Source organism: Cynocephalus volans, chromosome 8, assembly GCF_027409185.1.
Source record: "Cynocephalus volans isolate mCynVol1 chromosome 8, mCynVol1.pri, whole genome shotgun sequence".
Lineage (NCBI taxonomy): Eukaryota > Metazoa > Chordata > Mammalia > Dermoptera > Cynocephalidae > Cynocephalus > Cynocephalus volans.
In genome coordinates this window covers 54,746,560-54,761,416 of record NC_084467.1, presented here as the reverse complement: position 1 = coordinate 54,761,416, position 14,857 = coordinate 54,746,560, and the positions used below count along the sequence as shown (strand labels likewise).

The window sequence follows — 14,857 nt, the reverse complement described above, 5'->3', positions numbered from 1 at the left end:
GGGAGATTTTGCAAGGCACGGTTCAGAAATGGATCCAGAAGCTATGAAAACAATGTTTACTTCACCAAGTCTCTGGGAAAACTCATGCCAGTATTCCACATTTGTCTCTTTGACCATGGGGGATGGAAAACTATTATTGCTCTGGCCAAATTTTACACGTCCCTTGCAGGGCTGGGGCCATATCTTTCAGGCTTGTGACTGCTATACCCTCTTAAAGATTTTTCAAAAGCCAGGGGATGCCTGTGGTGATTGTTCAGCACAAACCGACCAAATGGAGTAGTATTTAATTGTTTGCCTGACCCCTCTCCTGTCCCTACCCTCCCACATGATTTGTTCTGTGAAAAAGTTATCACAGGTCAGCAAGAGCAAGGGCTTTATTTAGAGTTGAAAAATTCTACATCAACATTTTATCTCTTCTAATTACTAGCTGTTAGACCTTGGGTAAGTTATCTAATCTGTTTTTTGAGTTTCAGTTATCCTGGTTGTACAATGGTGATAAGAGTACCTACCTTATATAACAGCTGTGAGGATTAGATGAGATAATGAATGTAAAAGCTCCTGGTACAGTTCTTGACAATTTGTATTAACTGATATATATTAGCGTTCTCAATTTATGCCACAGGCTCTCTGAGGTCTTTGTTGGACATCATGTGTTGCAAAATAAACCTCCACTAAAGATGGAATTAAATTGCAGATGAAGGCTAATCTATAAAGCCCATCTCTCCAGGATGGTGATTGCCGTAACCAAACTCATCTGGGTGGGGTCTCTCTCCCACCCAGAGTTCTGGCATTTCTAAGGCTTCTCAACCTTTAATAATAGAAATGACAGGGAAAGAATCTCATGGAACAATGACTATTACACTAGAAGCTTGAAGTTATAGTATAAAAGTATCTGCAAGGTCAACTAGATGTGACCTCATGAATGTGCAACCATATTAACCCCTCTATTTTCTTCTACTACCTTTGGAGTAGGATTAAGTAGTAAGGATTAAGTGTGACACTACATAAAATAATAGTAATAATAATAATAATAAATGTAAATCAGGTGGCTAGAAGCTAGGATATCAAAACAGTTGAGCCCTTACTTCCCGTTCCCACAAGACATTGCGCTAACTTCGTGGTCTTCAGGGTTTTTGGGGTTTTTTTTAATGGCAAAAATTCAACTTAGCAAGAGAACAGAATATTTGAAATTTTTCTCTATCAAATTTTGCTTGATACAGAATATTTGAAAATGAATTTCTAGCATTTAAGGAGATCCCAATCCTTGTCAACAAATATGACTTTACAATAGCAAAATATTTTTAAGACTTTTAAAATTAAAAACAAAAATGTAAACAGCAAAGCAAAATAAAATAAAATGAGGGCTATATGTCAGTCCTGATTATACTATTCCACCTATTAGGTAAGAGGATTAGTTCATTTAAACATGAAGACATTTTTTTCCTAAAATTTTATTAGAAGTGATGTATCTCCTATTTATGAGGGTCAAAAGAATAATATGGTCACTTACCCACAGAGAAGAAAAATATTTGTTGAATGAATGAATGAATACTCCTATGGAATGGGAACAAGAAGAAAAGACAGGCTTTTGGATGCAAGAATCCTAAATTATTTAAATAAAATCTCTTTTTTGAGAGGCCTGAGATTGAGGTGATGACTTTCTTGAGAGAAAGCCTTTGTTGTTTTTCAGCTCCAATATCTAGGACATACAGGGACTCCATTTAAGTAAGGGCCAGTGACCCTGGGTTCCTTGCCAAGTCCTCAAGCAATCTCAGTGTTGAAAGATGTGAAGAAAAAGCAAAAAGGAAGTGGGTTGATTTAGCACAGAGAAGGGAAGGCTAACGCGGACTATCACAAAACAGCAAAGATTGTAGAAAGGACAATACATCTCTTAAAATATGCTTAAACCATAGAGAAAGAAACTTAAGTTAGGCATAGAAAGGATTTTTTCATCATGGTAAAAAAAAAAATAGGCACACAACATAAAGTTTACCATCTTAATCATTTTTAAGTATGCAATATAGTAGTTTTAACTATATGCACACTGTTGTGTAATATAAAGGGTTTCTTGACAGTAAAGTTTGCAAACAATGTTGGCTCTTTCTCTTGTAATTTGGTCAGAAGAGTATGGAATTCTCTTCTTTGAAATTTTTTTTTTAAATAAAATTTTAATAAAGTAGTCCATTGTTGATTATGTAAGTAATATTGTTTTATCGTTAATGTTTTTTTTTCATTTTTCATTTTAATTTATCAATATACAATGTAGTTGATTCTTGTGTCCCTTTACCAATTCCTCCTTTCCCCCCTAGCTCCCATTCTAATTACTCATGGGCTGGTCAAGATAATCTCCTAAGGATCCTTCTAGTCCCACAGCTCTGTTTAAGGCAGAAATACAGCTGGCCTGACACTGAGGAAAGAATAAGGGTTCTTCAAAAAGTTCATGGAAAAATAGAACTAAAAGATAATATGAATCTTTCCATGAACTTTTTTTTTTTCTTTTTCTTTATTTCTGTTTTTCTTTTTCGTGACCGGCACTCAGCCAGTGAGTGCACCGGCCATTCCTATATAGGATCCGAACCCGCGGCTGCTGGGAGCGTCGCCGCGCTCCCAGCGCTGCACCCTCCCGAGTGCGCCACAGGCTCGGCCCTTTCCATGAACTTTTTGAGGTACTCTTGTATATTCAAGCTGCCTTGGACAAAGTTAGAGATATATACTTAGTCTTTGCATTTGCTGAAAATGAACTCCAGAGCATGTAAAACCGATTCTGTACTATTTGATTTCTAAGGTGGGGAGGGTTATAGCATTTTGCTTTTACCTATAACCTGTGAAATAAATGCAGCTCCTTGCTGCTAATTTTACCTTGGGTTTATATGCATTCAGCATTGACATCTCCACATTTTGACCTCTGACATGTTTTGGTTGCCTCTGGACTGGTGGTGACGATGACTTCTGGTTGTTGCGGCAGACACAGATGAAGAAGAAAAGTAAAGCAATGGCGAGGGGAATGGCAACGCTTGGCACCAGGATGTACAGGATTTCCATTTTATTCTTCTCCTTGGAATCCTTTGAATCTGGGTGCAGAAATGAAAATGAAGCAAAAGTTATACTCGTTAAAATAATGTATTATATTACATTGCAACGTTTAAAATAACCTATTCTTCTATACACACAAATTCACTGTGAGAAAAAAAAATCCATTGCTCATTACAATTTGTTTCTATCAAACTTTCAACATAATTTATTGAAGTTTAAAAGTTTAAAGTTCAAACGTTTAAAAATTGCAGAGGGACGTTATGAGGACATTGTGTGTATGTAGGTCCCCTTCTGAAGTTGCTTCTCTTTAACGGCCAGCCTACATTTCTCTAACACCTTAAAAGTTAAACGCCACGTGAATGGACTGTATACATACAGGGCTCTTGTTCCACTAGCTGCCAGCCCAGGTCAACCATCACAACATGGTGTTCCAGAACTCATGCCCTTGCCTAGGCTTGTCTGGACTTACAGGGCCAGTCTTTTATCTTCCAGAATCAATACTGCTAAAGAATCCTGGTCCCAAAAAGCCACTGGCCTCAGAATATGGGGGCTTGAAGTCAGGGTCAGTCAGTCTCTGATGAGCTCTGTGACCTTAAACAACTCATGCACGTCTCTGGGCCTCACTTTTTCTCATCCACAAAAGTGAAGTGTCTAGTTTGGATGGTGTCTACAATTGCCTCCAGCACAGCAGCACTGTATAACTTGACACTTTTTTGAAACCTCAGAATTCTCCTTAAATGGTTTCATCTGAATCCAATAATTAGAGTACTAACACTTTGAAGTATGTTTGTGAAATCTTATACATCCACTTTACCATTGCTTGGAAAAGAATGTAATATATATTGAAGGACGAGGCATACTTTTCTTTTTATTGGTTTGAATCTGCCCATTAAAACCATATACTTAGGGAAAATATTAATAAATTATTTGACTGGTAAAACAAACACAAGAATTATGGGAGAGTAATTAGAGGAGTTACATAATGACATGGTGTAATTACCAAGATCAGCTACCTTTCGTTAAGAAAACCGAAAGTGTGAAAATTCAGATTGACACACAATTCAGAGATGATTATTTACTTTACAAAAGAATTAACCATGTATCCATTCAATTATCCTTCCACTCATTCAGTAAGTCAATAAACAAAAGCTACTATGTGCCAAACACTATTCTAGGTACTAGGAATATAAAATTAAATATGACATGTCCTCTGCCCTTACGGAGCTCATGGTCTAGTAAGGAAAATAGAGAAAAGATAATTACAATGTGTTGTAAATGCTACAACAGAAGCATGAATAGAGTGATGAAAAGACCCAAAAAGTTCCTTTAAATAGTGAGTTTCCCTAGTACATGTAAATGAGAATATACTATAATTTTTATTTGTACACACCTTTTTTGGAAACCTTTTTGTTCATGTGAAATATAGCAGTAATCACATATTTTCCTTCTCACATGAACACTCAGCATTAGACATTAGAAAGGAGTACCAAACCTGGGTGTTGGGTCTGTGCTCTGTGGATTCACCCTCACAAGGGTTTGGGGAGGGCTAACTCTGGTTATTGAGCATAATAAAAATAATAACAATTTTAATACTTATTGAGTGTTTTCTACTGCCACAAAATTATGTTCGCTATTATTATTACTATAGACCATGAACTTATTTTATCCTCACAACTTACTCTATGAAGTAAGTGACATCCTTATCCCTATTTAGGTGAGGAAGATGAGGGACAGAGTGGTTAAGTAACTTGCCCAAGGACATGCAGCTACTAAGTCAAAAGGTGGGATTCCTCCTGCTGGTCTTGCTTCACGACTCCCATTCTAGCTATTACTCTGCACTGCCAGCAATTTGAGAATGGCTGCTGTTCTCTCATGGTAGGGTTCCTCCTGTTTCATGGAGATAGGAAGGATAAGGGGGATCTGAAAGGCACGGAGTAACACTGAAGCTTTGCCAGACTGGCTGCTTTTGAACTCCACACTTTATACACTGTGACATGTAAATACAGTTGGTCCTTGAACAACATGGGGGTTAGCTGACCCCCACACAGTTGAAAATCCATGTGTACCTTTTGACTCCCCCCAAAACTTAACTGCTAATAGCCTACTGTTGACCAGAAGCCTTACGGATAACATAGTTGATTAACACATATTCTGTTATATGTATTATATAGTGTATTCTTAGATAAATGAATCCAGCATAAGGACCATTGTTAAAGAAAAAAAGAAAAGGAAATTCGCTATGCTATGGCTTCATGAATTTCCTTTTCTCTTTTACAATGGTCCCTACATCCCTACACTGGATTCATTTATCTTGAAAAGGTGGGCAACTGCAGCTGCAGACCTCAATCCACAGTACATATCAAGCAATCCAGCTTTTTCTTATAATGTTGTGACTTTTCTCTTTCCTTTTTCTTGGGAGCATTTCTAGCATTTCTAGTGGTACTTTGTATGGGTCCCAGGGTGTTATTCAAGGTTTATGGTATTGCACTGAACACAATGAAAAACACGTGATACACAGTAAAACACAATTTATTGGAGAGACGAACTGCTCACGTGATGATTAGCATCCCATGGCGTTGTAAGCGAATACTAGTAACACTTGAGCAGACTGCAGTTAGCAACAGTAGTGCAATATTCACTACAGGTAATTTTATGCAGTTATGATTTAACACTGCATCTTTATATTTGTTTACGTCTCTCTTGACTGTAAATGATGCCATGTATGGTCTGTTGTGTGCATAAGTTTAAATAAATTTTAATTAATAATAGATTTATGTATATTTTATGGTAGTAAGTGATCAAATACACTAGTATCTACATATGTTTTATGCATTCATTACATATCTAACTCAAGTTTTTTTTCAATATTTCTAGGCTACATAGTTCGTCTATGAGTTTTTTCAAACTGTCACAAATCTCCAAAAATTTTTCTAATATATTTATTGAAAAAAATCCACGTATATGTGGACCTGCACAGATCAAAGCTGTGTTGTTCAAAGGTCAACCGTACATAACCCAGGCATGGCTGGAAGCCAGTCTGATCATTGCTAGGTGCTTTAGTAATGATTGTGTCTGCATGTCTGTGAATAGATTTTTAAAAAATCATGAGTGAAAGAGTGTCTCCCATAGGGCCTAGTGTATGTATGTTTATGGATATATACACAAACATGTATACACTTTAGAGACAATGTAGCAGAATAAGGAAAATGTGCGTTTTAGAGTCAGAAATCTCTGAATACTGCCTTGGTCATTATCAAGGGGACCTTCAGTATGTGCTTAGCCACTCTGAGCAAACTCATCTGTAAAATGAGAATGATAACACCTACTTCTTAAAATTGTTGTAAACAGTAAATGAGTAACACAGAACGTATCTATTCAAGTACTATACCTGTTACAACTCAATCACTTGATGTTTATCCTTTCCCCTTAGCGTAGGAGGGGATTCAGGGATAAAAGTTTTGGCCTGTAAACTCTCAATAACCTTAAGCAAGGAACAACCTCTCTAAACTCCTTTTCCTTATTTATTCAAAGGGAACCATAGTACCTGTTCTACAAATCTTGTTTGGTTCATGTGAGAATCAAATGAGATAATGTTCATGAAAGAACCTTGGATAATTGAAAATTGCCATCCAGTGGTTGGATGCTATCATTATTATTAACATTATAAAACATTTTCAATTTTTGAGTACCCTGGGGGGAAAAATCTCTGTTGTTATTCTTGGATTTTCAGTGAAATCATTACAAGAGTAAAATGACTACAAAAGGAATGAGCCTAATTTGGTACTAATGTAACACTAGTCATTTTTCCAGTCCAGAATTTTAGCAACAAGAGAAAGTAGGGTCGCACCTGTCTGGCAAACAAAGGACTCTATTCTGTATTCATTCTCTATCAGATTATTCAGGGAAGGCCTTTTATTGTAAATGGCAGTCTGGGACAAATTCCCCTTGTAGGTCTGCAGAAGAACAAACTTCAGGAAGCTAAATCCTTTAAACACAGTCAAACTTGGCTCCTTCTGATTGCACTGAGGATATGCAAACAAGCACAACGGGCCCAGTGTCTTCTTGCCAAGTGAAATAATGAAGTAGAACAATGTGTGGACATGTTGGAAGTGACAGAAAACAAATTCAGGCCTATTGTAACTGCCCCACACAGCATTTGGCCAGAAGGGGATTCAGTTCTACAATCAACCTTATTAATGAAAAATTAGAAAACTAACATCTGCCCAGTGCCTTTTTAATGTCCTAGCATTTTTATTCCTCATTTTAACTTGGCACCTTGGTGTTGTCTTGGTGTTACACATAGAGAAATTGAGGCTGAGAAAGTTTAAATAATTTGCCATAGTTAGACAGGCGTATAGCCTGGGTTGGAATGCAAGTCTGTCTGCCTTCAATGCTCCTATGCTTTTAAAATTGTATTACTAATAAAAATTATACTAAAATATTATATGGAATTGTTTTCCATCATTTTCCTTATGATTCCAAGTTTCCCTTCCAATAAGGACTAATATCTGTTGGGGATCATACTATTTTTAAAAAATCACATTGTTACAATAGACACTATTCTTACTATTCCCTTTAAAGAGTAATGAACACCTCCAATGAATTGCAGAGAAAATTGGCTGAAAATTAGAATGGTGAAGATTTTTAATACTTCGGAATAACTATTTAAAAGTTAAATGTACATATTAGTTACATCAAGTTAAATACTTGGGATTTTTGAAACCTAGAAGTTAGTCTGGATCACTTGATTAATTTCCTTTTAAAAAATTAATAATTCAGTATCACAGTTCACATCTGACATTCCTATTTTATTTTTACAATGATATTCAATATTTTGGTTAGTAATTAAATATAATGGAGAAAATACTCCTTTCTTATCCTGTGGCTTAAAGCAAGGTAAACCTGATTTCTTATTCAAGAGGTACTTTTATAAAGTAAAACATCATCTGGGATATTGTTTTGAGTTAAAACAAGAAAACGCTTTGATTTTAAATGTGGCAAAGGCAGGAAGAAATCTTATGGAACCTTAGAATTCAAAGGAAATTAAACAAGTTTAAATTATGATCTTGGCTAAAAAAAATTTGACAAACCATAGAAAACAAACAGAAATCACTACCATTTATTATTGAAAACTATGAAATAAGCAGGTCTGTAGCAGATAGGGGCCTGCACCAGTGATACTTAAGCATATTCCTAGAAGCAAAAGGAGAAAGGGTGGTAATTAGGCCTTCAAGTGGCATGCTGGGCCCAGGTATTCCTTCTCTTGACTTGATGATGGAAGTAAGAAGTAGATGACCTATGGCCTCATGAATTTTCAAATGAATTTTTTTTTTTTGGTAGGTGGCTGGTACAAAAATCTGAACCCATGATGTTGGCATTATAAGGCTGCACTCTAACTCACTGAACTAACCGGCCCAGCCCGTGAATTGTTTTAAAAAATGCTGAACAGGTCATAAACAGTGATTAAAAATTTCTCTGCAGAAAATGTTTTAAGTACAATAAATTAGGGGCAGTAACTCATTTGTGAGCACTTGGGAAAAATCTTAGTAACTGGAATCCACACAAGTTCACTAAAAGTCTCTATAAACTCTTACGGCCTCAGTTTTCTCCTGTACAAAAGGAAAAAGTTGGGCTAATCTCCCTTTTTTAATAATTAAAAAAAAATTTAATCGTAGAAAAGAACATAACATAAAATTTACCATTTAACCATTTTTAATTGTATTGTTGAGTAATGTTAAGTACACTCACATTGTTGTGAAGCAATCTCCAGAACTTTTTCCTCTTGCAAACTGAAACTCTATACCCATTGAACAACTTCCCATTTTCCCCTCCCCCCAGCCCTGCCCTAACAACCACCATTCTACTTCCTGTTTCTATAAAGTTGATTATTTTAGATACCTCATATAAGTGGAATCATACAGTATGTGTCTTTTTGTGACTGGCTTATTTCACTTAACATGTCCTCAAGGTTTGTCATGTTGTACTGTAGCATGTGACAGGACTTCCTTTTTTAAGAGTGAATAATATTCCATTGTATGCATATACCATGTTTTCTTCAGTCATTCATTCACTGATGGGTGTTCAGGTTGCTTCCACCCTGTGGCTATTGTGAATAATGCTGCAGAAAACATGGGCGTGCAGATATCTCTTTGAGATCCTGCTTTCAATTGTTTTGGATAAACACCCAGAAGTGGAATTGCTGGATCATATGGTAATTCTATTTTTAATTTTTCGAGGAAACTCCATACTATTTTTCATAGCAGCTGCACCACTTTACATTTCCACCAACAGAGCACACGGTTCCAATTTCTCCACATCTTTGCTAACACTTGCTGTTTTCTGATATTTTGATAGCAGCCATTCTAATGGGTATGAGGTGGTATCTCACTGGGGTTTTGATTTGCATTTCTCTAATGATTAGTGATATTGGGCAACTTTTCGTATGGTTACTGGCCATTTTTATATCTTCTCTGGAGAAATGTCTATTCAAGTCCTTTGCCCACTTTTTAATCCGGCTAATCCTCAAGTGCCAAAATTCAATAGGTTGTATAAAATTAAATCTCTTTCATTTTTGATAGGATAATTTTAGAGTAGTAGAACAAGCACATTTAGACTTTAGCAAAACATATGATCGAGTGACTCAAATAACTTATGATATTCTTATGAATAAGATAAAGGGCTGGATAATAATATCATTAGATGGATTTGTAATTTACCTTAAGCCTTTACCTAATAGTGTTAATCAGCAAATCAACACCAAATTGTAGAGGGCTATGCTCGAAGGACCTGCCTCTTTAACATTATCATTGATGATGACATGTTTATCAAACTCGAAAATGGTCTGAATCTAGGAAAGATACCTAACTGTTTAACTATAGAAATAAAACCTTAGAGGATCATACACAACAGGCTAAACGACTGAACCCAAACCAGCAATTGAAATTTTACAACTAAATATTATAATTTGCAGTTAGGTTAAAGACCTTGCTTATAAAATCCACAATTAGACAAATCTACTAAATGACTGTTGATGTAAAGAAATCAAAAAATAAACAAAAAACACTAATGAGTTTTAGTGGAGATTTGAAGGTTCAGTTGGACTCAGCAAGAGCATGATAAAATTGCTCTAAACATTTCATACATGGCACTTCTAGCAACATAATAGCCTTCATTAGCAATACTGGGCAATGCTCAAGAACATTATGGTCTTCTTCTATCTGCTCTGGTTAAAAAACACTGAAAGATATTTTCTAAGAGTGATATTTCTAAGAAGAGTTTTGGAAGAGCAAGAGACATCCAGAGGAGGATGGGTAGAGAGAAATAGGAGGAACAATGTGCTCTTTAGACCAAAGAGAAAATGAAATGAAGGATATGATAGATGTCTTCAAATTTGTATGAGAAATTTCACCCGAGGTTAAAAATTGGATCTAGTCCTCAGACTTGTTCCTCATTAGGGTTTAAAAATTTTTTTGAAGCAGTGGCCAACATCTAAAAAAAATCAGATTTCATATACAAGTGTTGGTTTCTAGCTTACAAAGACAATTTAAGCCATCCCATGACTACTTTAGAAAGTTTTTCCCTGTCTCTGAGATCTCTGGCAAGATTCAAGCAGAGGCTGGATGGTTTCTATGGTTCCTCCCAAGGTTCTCCGGCTTTACAAACTGAGTTGACATAATTTATTTAGGCCCCTACTAAACTTGCCACGCTTTTACAAAGAAATTTAAAGTCAGTGATGATGTTTTCCCTGAGTGTCCTCCAAATCCAGTCTCAGTCCTTATCTACCCAGGTCCGTGCTGAGGCTGACATCTATTAGGGACAGGATCCACGGGCACTCTTGACCTCTGGCTTTTAGTTGGATTCAGGCAATGGGAGTTGTTGGCAGGAGATGGAGGGAAGGAAGAGAATATGGTTGATGAATTTGTTTCTTTGGCTTCCTCCTTGCTGGGTTGGCAAGGGTTGGCAGCATCCTGCTTCCAAAGGCCACAGCATGCACTGGACAGCCGTCTCTTCGGCCGCAGCGATACTCTATGGGGTAAGGTAACTGATCTAGGATGGTGATACCTCCCACTCCTGCCAGCTCTGGATACTGCACCTTTCCCTATTGGTTCCCCCTAATTCTGCCAACACCTTTACAAACAATTTCTTTATAGTCTGTTTGCTTGTCCCATTTGTTTCCCACCAGAACCTTGACTGATACAAAGCCAATAGCAACAAACATTCAAGAACATTATGGTCTTCTTCTATTTGCTCTGGTTAAGAAACACTGAAAGATAGAACATGGTGGTGTTCTATCGGAATTCTGTTACCAAAGGGTTAAGATGAAAATGAGCATGGTGGTAGGCCACAAGAGTTAAGAGCTTTCAAAAGCCTATTGCTAGAACAGTTCACACACTGGGTAAATGACTCAATCTATACTGGGGACGATAAAAGTAAACCTTTGAGAGAAAATTATTTTATGTTTAAAAATGTTTATGAAACATCACAAAAATCAACTATATTGTATATTGATAAAATTAAAAAAATGTTTATGAAACATGTCTTAGCTATAAGTTTTGGGTCACTATTGTTCTTTACTTTGTGGAAAATATATAAAGACTGGAAAGTATAAAGTACATCTTGAAAATCTCTGTAGCATAAAAATAACTCTTCCAGAAAGCTTCAAACTATACAAAGCAGTACTCTCTTCCCTCCTCCTTTACCCCCTCCCCACCATCCAATTCACTGTAATGTTCAATTTTGGTTGAAGAAATGGCTGAAAGACAAATTGCCTTACAACAGGTCTTCTATGAAACATGGGAGAAGGCTGCTGACAGAGTGAGTTAAAAACTGCAGTGCTCACAATCTGGAAAACATCTGCCTTGCCCTGAACTGTAAACCACCACGTTGTAGAAAATGGTTTGTGACAAAGCAGAACCCAGGGTGGGTATTTGTAAGGTTATGGGGATAAGTCAAGGCTATTCAGGCACAGAACTGGGCAATGTGCCCTTTGGCAAATTGTAGCAAGCCAAGGACTTACAAGGAAATACAAAAGCATAAGGCCAGGTATGAAAACTCCAAATGGAATCAAATAGTTCACTAATTTTCTTATCAGTGGGTACTCTTCAGTGAAGCTGGTTTAGGAGTAAAAACAATTACCACTGCTTGGAGGTTCTGGTTCTTTGGTAGAGGGAGAAGCCTTTACTTGGAGGAGAAACAGACATGCTGGCATGGCTAGGGGAAGAAACATGGCCCCAGGACATACCCAGAGTAAAATAAAGGGCCAAGGTTTGAATGTAAAAAAAACAATATAATCAGGATTCTGCCTCCCCATACAATCAAGAAAGAAACAAATGGAGGATCTCAATTAGTGGGAGAGGGAGAAGGAACATAAATCGTGTGGTAGAACACAACCAAAGCAAAATAGTGAGATCACTGCAAAAGATGCTTTCAGAGAAACTGACCTTTCCCACCCATCCACCCCAAGAGCTGTGAAGAAAAGCAATAATAATGGCTACAGTGAAATGGTGAACCTGGGAAGTGGGTCTAGATGCCAGTTGGAAAGATCATAGGCAAAACATTTCTTTTTCAATTTAATTTTCACCCAACCCAAGGTATTTGACTCGGAAGGTGGCCACAGTGACTGGACATGAAAGCACAGTGCCTGAAACTTTGCAGAAGGATCTCAGCGAAGATGGCCAGCTCTGAGGACTGGAGACCAGGGGCTGCCAGGACTTAATGCAAAAAGGGCAAACACCATGAGACCTGGGTGGAGCTGCTCAGGGAGCTAGTCCTATCAGGGCTGAGTCTAGGTGGAGCACCCTGGGGTCTCTCAGAGTGGATGTCTTTGTGGCTGGGGGAGCCCTATTCCTGTATCCCTGGAGCTACAGATAATTAAACCAATGGACAGCATTCCCAAGTCCCAGAAAGTTTATAATAATCAAAGGGAAAGAGAAAATGATAAAGGAATGTTTCTTCCTCTGAAATAATCTAGAATTTGTTCTTTAAGCAGTTATGGCATGGTAGACAAAGGAATGGATCTGGAGTTCTATGGCTCTGGTTCAAATCTTGGCTTTAGTAAAAACAACACTGCCTCAGCTTCTCCATCAGTAAAAATGAGGAAGACACTTTTAACTTGTGGTTATTGTGAGGACTAAATTAATTCAACACATTTTATTGAGCTCACCTAAGTCGTAGGCCAGCTGGTGGTGTAAAGAACTTAGCACAGTATTCAACGAGCAGCATCGTCATTAAAATGCAAAGAATATAATAGCAGATATAAATACTGGGAGCTATATGACAGCACTTAATGGGATTCATATTTTTTCCATCTGATTCTTTCATGAGACTGTAAGCTACACAGAGCATGATCTGATCTAGCTTGTTCACAGGTCTGAAACATAGAAGCTCAGCATTTCAGTGAGTGAATATATAGATAATTAAACGTTCTAATTGTTAGATGCTTGGGACACGAAAGAAAAGACAGGGATGATGAAAGGTCAGGTCTTACCCAAATTATCTTTTGTTCTTTTCTCTCACTTCCTCCAAGCACTTTCTGGGGATATGCACACAGTTCTAGCTGAGCCAATTCCCAGAATTCGCAGCAGCCATATTTGGCTATATATGTACCTCATGCTATGTTCTATTCTAGAGTGAAAGTTCACAGATAAAACTATCTGCAGCAGACTATTCTCAAGTGCCTTTATTCTAGAAAGTACAACAAATATTCACATTTTCTATTTAATTCGGGCTATATTTCTTTTAGTCTTACTTAGTTGAGACTAAAACAAAAGTTTTCAGTAGGAAAATAAGAAACCCCATGGAGATTTGAAATCTCCTTAATTTTTACTTAGCTAAAGAATGCAGAAACATTCCCATGAGACTTCACCCTATTTGTGATGAAGGAGGGAAAGGACTCATTTCAAATGTGCCCCACTAGTTTACAACCCACTGATTGTAAGATGAAAAGTTATTCTTAATACTCATCTATCTATATCTATCATCTGTCTCCATACACACAAACACATACACAGTCACATATATATGTAAATCATAGAGTTTAATAGGCTGGCTATAGGTTTGAGTCCTGGGTCCACTTCTTATTAACCATGTGACCTTAGACAAATTACTTAACCTCTCTAAGTCTCAATTTTCTTTCTCTGGTGTAATAAAACCCTTTTCATAGGGGTATAGAACTATTTATATATGAGGTAATGCATAAAAATCTCTTAGCAGTGTTTGGCTCATTGTAAGTACATAATAAATGGTAATTACAGTTTAATATTATTGTTATTTTATAGTATATAATGGTAGAATGTAGAAAAGAGTTCCTCATCCCTGCCACTCTTGACATTTTGGGCTAGATAATTCTTTGTGTGGGCTGTTTGGGGCATTGCTGGGTGTTTAGCAGCAACCATGGTCTCTACCCAATCGGTGCCAGTAGTGTTTCCCAACCCCACCCACTTGTGATAACCAAAATATCTTGACATTGCCAAATGTTCCCTGAAAGGCAAGATTGCCCTGGTTGAGAACTACTGGTGCAGGGTAGAACAAAGAGCAGTGGTCCTAGAGCTAGGAGACCTGATTTCTATTAACTAATTTGTGACTTCAGGTAAACCCTATCACTTGTCTGGGCCTTGGGTTTCTCATATGGAAAAAATAGTGCTGGAATTTCCTACTTTATCTTTCATGGTTTTGTGAGGATAAACAGAAACAAAATCAAGTGCTCTAAAGAAGTTATAAATGTAGAATTCCATGATTATTTTGTTAGAGGTGGGTTGTTGAGGGGTTTTATTAGAAGCCTTGCCTCAGACAACAGCTGGTGCTGACCTGCTGTCATCTCAGATTC

At 37.2% G+C, this 14,857-nt stretch overlaps 1 protein-coding gene across 1 annotated transcript in view; it reads right to left on the bottom strand.

Moving 5' to 3' along the window:
- The window catches only part of ROR1 (receptor tyrosine kinase like orphan receptor 1), a 264,083-nt gene that overhangs the window by 16,013 nt on the left and 233,213 nt on the right, over positions 1 to 14,857 (bottom strand). Inside the window, exon 11 of the mRNA XM_063105766.1 lies at positions 2,860 to 3,071. Coding sequence (XP_062961836.1) covers positions 2,860 to 3,071 — 212 coding nt within the window. The remainder of the gene's footprint in view (positions 1 to 2,859; positions 3,072 to 14,857) is intronic.